Consider the following 7,745-nt stretch of genomic DNA (forward strand, 5'->3'; position numbering starts at 1 on the left):
ACTAAACAAATTCTATCTTGATCATCTTAAGTGTCAAGGATACATACTGCATTCCAAAAATCAAAATACCTAATCCAAACAGATATTATCTTGTCTCAGTTTAGAAGCCAGAAAAGAGAACAGAATTGTTCCTCCTACCTCACATTCATTCAACTAACACATCATCCAGGGCTCTAACTTCACACCAGGCACCAAGCCAGGCCGGTACTAGGTATAGCACGCAATTATTTAGGATTTGCAAGTTACCGCTCTCTCCCTGGACCAAGAGCAATAAAACCTCTGCCTTAAACATTAAGACAGGGCCTTCGCCTCAGCTGTCACCTCTGAGAACATTCAAGAAATTAACTGCAACCTCTAAGATCAGAGAGCTCCCTGCATTCATCTTCTCATCGCAATCCCATTAGAAGCTGTTAAAAATAGCACACACACACACACACACACACACACACACACACCTCTTTATTCCTTCCTTCAACTTACCCCAAATACGAACAACTAAGTGATGATACCCAACTAAAGAACAATGGATAATACCTCCACACAGCTTTTCTTTCCAACATAACAAAAAAAAAAAAAAATGCAGAATAGTTTCAAAGAGAAGAAAGGAGAGCACACACACACCGTTACTCCCTTCAAGAGCAAGAAGAGAGCACTTCCTGGAGCCCACTCAGTAAAGCCTGCAACCCAGCTTGGAATGAAAGAACCAGATTTTTTTTTTTTTTTATTCTTTGGAAGATAAGTAAGTAAAAGAACTTATGGATCGATTTACTTTACAGATAAGATCCCAGGCACAATCAAAGATATCGATCCTGTATTTGTCAGAAACGGGATTTTAAATAAACACTCCACAAAGATGATGCATGAGCAAACAGGTTAACCTAAAGCCAGGAAGGTGATATAGCTCGCCCTTGTCTATGAGAGTCGAGCAGCATTGAAAAGCACAAGGAGGCTCCCCCGGTTGCTGGCAGGAGTTTGCTTCCCCTCCAGTCCATTTAATAGCGAAGAACTCTCTTCAGTATTTTCACAGCATGCCTAACACACTCATAAAACCTGAACTGTTTCCTCTAAGATTTGCTGTCTGCCCCTCTGAGTATAGCCAATGACGGACGGAACTGCTTTGCTGCACTTGGGAATGTTAGAAAGCATAGTGAAAGGGACCGAACAATGACTTTGTCCTAAAGCCACCAAGGAGCTGCGGCATAGCAGGTAAAACAAACAGGCCAAGTCAAAAGCAGGACCCAGGGATTGTGACCTAAACTCTCGGCGTAACCTTATGCCCACAAATATTCAGCCACCCATCCTGAATCGAAGTCTCGGTGGAGGTTAACCTGTGTCATTTCTGATACTGTTTTCCCTCAGTTCTTTGGGTAGGCCTGGCACCTCAAAGACAGAGATGTGATGCAGTTCTAACACAGCCTGGGGAAATACTGAGAACCCCTCCTCCGAATTCTTCTTGGAAGCACCACTGAGTTAGGTTCCCAAAATTAGCTTCCAGCAGCACAAGTGATGGATCCTATACTTTCTTCCTATCTGGAAATTTCGCTCCACAAACTGGCTTTTATTGGGACAGATGACAAGAGATAGCCATAACACACTGTATGGGATAAGCTCAATCAATCATTTAATTTTGAAAACAATCTTCCGGACATATTTGAGAATCATCAACCTACAGCGCACCTTGTACTTATTTAAAGAATGTTCATAAACAGATAACCCACTTAAACTGGCTACAGCAAGAAGTGGGTAACACCCCTTTCCGACGAAGCTAGAAGTTGCTGCCATAAATATGTATGTAAACAGCAAAAGCAAATCTCAACTCAGAATCTTTGATTTCGGCTTCATTCTCCAGCCCGTGCATGTACTGGTCTCCATCCTTGCCAGAAAGTTCATCAAACTATGAAGCCTCAGCGGGAACATATATTCCTGCGTATCTAAACAAACCTTCATACCCAGGTAACATTACAAAGGCAGCCCTCTCCTTCTTGATCTGGAAAGCGCTCAGTCTTTCTCTGTACAGCCTCAAGTGTAATTCCTAGAAGGCACTGGCGAGTCTCTGCCAGGCCAGTCTGCAGTGGAAAACCATGTGTCCTACAAGATGACAGGAGGGCCAAGGCTTCTAACCCTCTACTTCAGCTCTGCATGGCAATAGCGGTTCAGTCTCATGCCATCAACACAGTAATTGTACGGGATCGAACACTGCTCCTGTCAAAGAGAATCTGCTTGACTACAAACAGGCAGCTCTGTGGAAAGATAATTTCTGGAACAAAAACAAGGCTTGCACAATTCTAGAAACACGGACAAGTGTTCCGTTCCTGCGCTGTGCTAAAAAAACTTTTCCCACCTAAACTTCCCCAGCACACGGCTGACTGAAACCGGGGTGCCAAGCCGTGCACAAAGCAAAAGCGGCGTGCACCACAGGCAATGCCTGTCCCTGCCCAATCCTGATCAGACCGGGTTGCAATGTGGTTTAGTCCGGTCTACTTTCTGGTAATGTGTTTTTAAAATCCCGCCTCGACCCAGGTCATTCCTTTAGAGATCTAATAACAACCAAATGACCGGACCTGCGGGGCACTTAGCGAGCCATTCTGCTTATGGCTCTTTAATAGCACCCGGAGTCCTGCTAAGGGGAGAGCGGAAAACTCCAGTTTCCCCGGAAAGAAAGTCCTGCTCCGGGAGCGTGGAGAGGCGCGCGGAGCGTGGCCTCACTGCCCGCAGCTCCGCCGGTTCCCGCCGCGCCTTTACCTGTCAACCCGGCCTCCCCAGACGCCGCCCCTCAGAGCCAGCCCCGGGAGAAAGCAGCCCCAGGCATCCCATCCCAAAGAAAGAAAGCCAGCCGCAAGGCTGCTGCTCCAGGCGGGGGCCATGGGCCACCGCGAGATCCGAGAGGCGACACGCCACCCGCGCCCCGCACCTACCAGATAATCCATGTACAGAAACGCCTCAGTTATCCGAAGATCAGACATCCGGCAGCCTAAAGCATCCGGAATGGCTCCGAACCCGGAAAAAAAAAAAAAAAAAAAAAAAGCAGCGTCTCGGGCTGCGAGCGAGCAGCTCCTGAAAAAGCCAGCAACAGCGAAAATAGCCGAGAGCAGCCGAGGAACCGAAGATTACACCAGGGGAGCGGCGATTGGCCGGGAGGGCGGGCAGAAAGAAAGGAGCGCGCTCATTGGCCGAAGCGCCTATAAAAGGCAGGCCCCCGGCGGATGGCAGCAGTGAAGCGCGGGATCGTGTAGGGTGCTGGTTCCTGTGTGGTTGGGGGAGGGGCGGGCGAGCGGAAGCGCCGGCCCGCCCGACTCTGAGAAACGCTCTGCAGCCGGGCGAGCTTCGCGGGCTCCCTCAGCCAGCAGGCGCCTGGAGACCCCGCGAAGCTCCCAGCCTGAGACTGGAAAGCGGCGGTGTCCACGCCCCACCCCTTCGTAGGAAACCGGCTTGGGGCGTTGGGAGGCTTGGTAGCCACCGAAACTTACTTTCTCTCCCCTGAGCTCTTTCCTGTGGCCTTGAGGCACCAAGGACTTGCGGGTTAGAAGGGCGGACGCCCTCTAACAGCAAGCTGGGGGGGGCGGGGGAGGGCGCACGCAAAGAGGCTCCCTGCGTTTGCTAAGGCGGACAATTTGAAAGTGATCTTGCCGCTCTGAACCAACGTAGTCAGGAGGCATTCTCAGAACCCTAGACAACCTCGGGAGAAGTCACGAGTAAGTTGTTAACCCGAACACTCGGTTCTTTGCATACGTTTAATAAGTCCAGTAACATTGACCAATATCCAGTGTCCCTGAATAAAAACGAGCAGAGGGGTTGCGAAAGGCCTTTAAAAGACCCAAGTAATACTATTTGTGACTCTTTATGACTCTTATTTTAAGAAGGAAAATACGTCTAAGAGCAAGTGCGCTTGAGACGTGTGTGTTTCCCAGTAAATAACTTGGAACTGGGTGAAACCAGAGTTAAACAAGAATTTGCTGGGTTTTTTTTCACCTTCTCCAAAATTCAGGCTATAAAGGGCAAAAATGAGAGAAGATAAGCATGCCCTTTGGAGTTGGGTATGGTGAGAAAATATAACTCATTACAAAAATGAATGTAAAACGTATGCCATCAGTTTTGTGGCAGAAATTCCATTTCTAGAAATTCATAAGCTAAAAGTTGTGGTCAGTGTTGTAAGCAAACATTTGCTGCAGTGTTTAGAATAGAATCTCAGTGGGTGTTGTGGTGCACACCTTTAATCCCAGCACTGAGGAGGCAGAGGCAGGCGGATCCCTGAGTTCCAGGACACCTACTCTACAGAGTTAAGTTGCAGGACACGGACACACACACACTCAAATGATTTGTTAACATGGCACACTTACACAATACAACTTTATACAGCTGCTAAACATTTATGCAGTTTCATGATATGGTGAAGTTTATAGTGAGGTCATATTCTTCACTAAAATATCACCTGTCAAAAAAGTATTCTAGATGACAGAATTTGAAAGACCAAGTTGCAAAAGTACAACTCTTTATTTCCTGCCAGACACAGCTACCTTGAGGGCTGAAATGACTGAAGCTTCTCCTTCTATCACCCCCACCACCCACAACCTTTTAAGAAGAATAAAGGAAAGAGGAATTGATGTCCCCTGTGTTGGTAAATAGGGCTACCATAGCTAATCACATGTCAACTGATATCTTTAGTCCAAATGTTACAGGAGGTTGGGTTTCTTACTCCAGCCCCACCATTTGACACTATATTGTGTGTCCTCAAGTAACAGATCTCCTTGCAAGTTTACCTCAAGGCAGTGAAAATATTTCTGTTATAGAAAACCATAGAATTCATCCTAAATAAACGCATAACCAGGAAGGGTGTGTAGCCCCTTCTGCTCCCCGTTCCTAAGCCACGTGACTAAAAGCACTATCTAATCTCTGAACCTGTTTCCTCAGATACAGAATGGGAATTCCTACAGGTCGAGGATTTTTAGGGTAATTAGGGGATTTAGTGTATACACACACTTCTGCAGGCCTTGCCTTTATTGATCCAATTTCCAAGGTAGTGTAAGTAGTAACTTCTTGAGAGGAGAGGGTGTTTTGTTTTGCTTTGCTCTGTTCTGTTTTCAATCTACTCAAGGGCTAGAGAGTCTCAATTTCGCTAAGTCACTAGATCCCATTTTTTTCCTTGGCATTCAGCATTCTGACTGAGTAGTCACGTGTAAGTTTATAAGGATTTTGACCTGGATTCTGAAGGTGAAAGACTCTCATAAGCCTAATCTTTTCATAGCCGGTTGAAACTAAAGATATCAAAAGCCTTTCAAAGGTCTAGCAAAAGTAATTCAGCCAAGGGACAATTTGTTTTTTCTTATTTTTTGTTTTCTTTCTCTCTGTGAAAAAGCATATCCCAAATGAGATAAAGAGTTTGAATTAGCAAAGAGACAAGTTTCTATCCATGTCTTAGTGATTATGTAAAGTCACAAGAGGCCTGGTGATATCTATGCAGAAAATGAGTCCTTGGGAGGAGTTGGCTTCTGCCTTTCCCTTAGCAGCTAAACCGGAAAAGATCATCAGGCTAAATAGTAGTTTTTGCTGCTGCTAGGAATCAGAATCAATAAATGGACCCAATGCAGAGACATGGAAGAATCTGTTTACAGAATAATTCTCAACTGTATCCTTATACTACTTTAATCTATCGTATGATTGTCATCTATGAAAACTTCATGTTCAGTCTCATGTGTTTTTCAAATCCTGTTTTGCATTTTGGAAAAAAACCTTGCCAAAAAAAACTCCATATGGAGCATAATTTTTCAATTAGGTGTCTTCTGAGATGGTAATATAGTTCCACAAAATAGAGGAGAAAGAGTAACTTCATTCTGATGGTTTGAGGACAAGCCACTACATAAAGTAGTGGTTGTAGCTGATGAATGAGGTGGTCAAGTAGTAAGGTCCTTTAGTTACATCTTGGAAATAATGTTGAACCAGCCCTGCATCTCTGGAATGAAGCCAACTTGATCATGGTGGAAGGTTTTTTTGATGTGTTCTTGTTTATGATTTGCCAGTATTTTATAGAGTATTATTGCATCAATGTTCATGAGGGAGATTGGTCTGTAATTCTCTTTCTTGGTTGAGTCTTTATGTCGTTTTGGTATCAGGGTAACTGTAGCCTCATAGAAAGTTCGGCAATGTTCTTTCTGTTTCTATTATGTGGAGTAATTTGAGGAGTATAGGTATTAGCTTTTCTTGGGAGTTCTGGTAGAATTCTGTGCTAAAACCGTCAAGCCCTGGACAAAAATTGGTTGAGAGGATTTTGATGCTTCTATTTTCCTGCAGGTTATAGGTCTATTTAAATTGTCCACCTGGTCTTGATTAAATTTTGGTATGTGGTACCTATCCAGAAAATTGTACATTTCTTTTACATTTTCCAATTTTGTGGAGTACAGGTTTTGTAATATGACCTAATGATTCTCTGGATTTCCTCGGTGTCTGTTATGTTCCCCTTTTCATTTCTGATTTTGTTAATTTGAATGTTCTCTCTCTGCCTTTTGGTTAGTTGGGATAAAGGTTTGTCTATCTTGTTGATTTTCTCAAAGAGCCAGCTCTTTTGTTTCATTGACTCTTTGTATCATTTTTTTTTGTTTGTTTGTTTCTATTTTATTGATTTTAGCCCTCAATTTGATTATTTCCTGTCATCTATTCCTCCTGAGTGAAGTCTGCTTCTTTCTGTTCTAGAGCTTTCAGGCATGCTCTTAAGTCACTAGTGTGGAATTTCTTCACTTTCTTTATGTAGGCACTTAGTGCTATGAACTTTCTTTATAGCACTGCTTTTATAGTGTCCCATAGGTTTGGGTATGTTGTGCCTTCATTTTTGTTGAATTCTGGGAAGGCTTTAATTTCTTTCTTTATGTCTTCCTTGACCCAGGGGTGGTTTAATTGAGCACTGTTCAATTTCCATGAGTTTGTAGGTTTTCTGCAATTAGTGGTGTTATTGAACACTAACTTTAAACCATGGTGATCCAATAAGATACAGGAGGTTATTCCAATTTTTTGTATCTGTTGAGTTTGCTTTGTTCTTGAGAATGTGGCCAAGAGAAGATTCAATGAGGTGCTGAGAAGAAGGTATATTCTTTTGTGTTTGGGTGAAATGTTCTTTGGATGTCTGTTAAGTCCATTTGAGTCATGACATCTGTTAGTTCTCTTATTTCTCTGTTAAGTTTCTGTCTGGTTGATTTGTCCATTGGAGAGAATAGGGTATTGAAATCTCCTACTATTAGTGTGTGGTGTTTGATGTGTGATTTAAACTTTAGTAATATTTCTTTTACATATGTAGGTGCTCTTTTATTTGGGGCATAGGTGTTCAGGATTGAAACTTCATCTTAATGGATTTTTTCAGTGATGAGTATGAAGTGTCCTTCTCCATCTCTTAAAATTGATTTTAGTTTGAAGTCTATTTTATTAGATATTAGGATAGTTATACCTGCTTGTTTTTTGGGTCCATTTGATTGAAAAATCTTTTCCCATTCTTTTACTCTGAAGTGATGTCTGTCTTTGAGGTTGAGGTGTGTTTCTTTTATACAGCAGAAGGATGGATCCTGCTTACTGTTAGCCTGTATCTTTTTTATAGGTGAATTGAGTCCATTGACATTAAAAAAAATAAAACAACTCTGAGATACCATCTTACGCCTGTCAGAATGGCTAAGATCAAAAACACCAATAATAGCTTATGCTGGAGAGGTGCGGAGTAAGGGGAACACTCCTCCATTGCTGATGGGAATGCAAGCTTGTGTAACCAC

General features: G+C 43.3%; 1 protein-coding gene across 3 annotated transcripts in view; it reads right to left on the bottom strand.

Annotated features, from left to right (window-relative positions):
• The window catches only part of Arl15 (ADP ribosylation factor like GTPase 15), a 353,796-nt gene extending 350,801 nt beyond the window's left edge, over positions 1-2,995 (bottom strand). For 2 of the 3 annotated variants that reach the window (XR_009058382.1, XM_057790205.1), the window contains exon 1: positions 2,916-2,969. Coding sequence is in view for 1 of the 3 variants with exons in the window: in XM_057790206.1 (XP_057646189.1) it covers positions 2,916-2,963 (48 nt within the window). In the remaining 2 variants the exon portion in view is untranslated. Of the gene's footprint in view, positions 1-2,915 lie in introns of all 3 variants that reach the window. The other variant, XM_057790206.1, reaches the window with a different exon arrangement.
• Positions 2,996-7,745: the final 4,750 nt, after the last annotated feature.

This window comes from Chionomys nivalis, chromosome 15, assembly GCF_950005125.1.
Source record: "Chionomys nivalis chromosome 15, mChiNiv1.1, whole genome shotgun sequence".
Classification (NCBI taxonomy): domain Eukaryota; kingdom Metazoa; phylum Chordata; class Mammalia; order Rodentia; family Cricetidae; genus Chionomys; species Chionomys nivalis.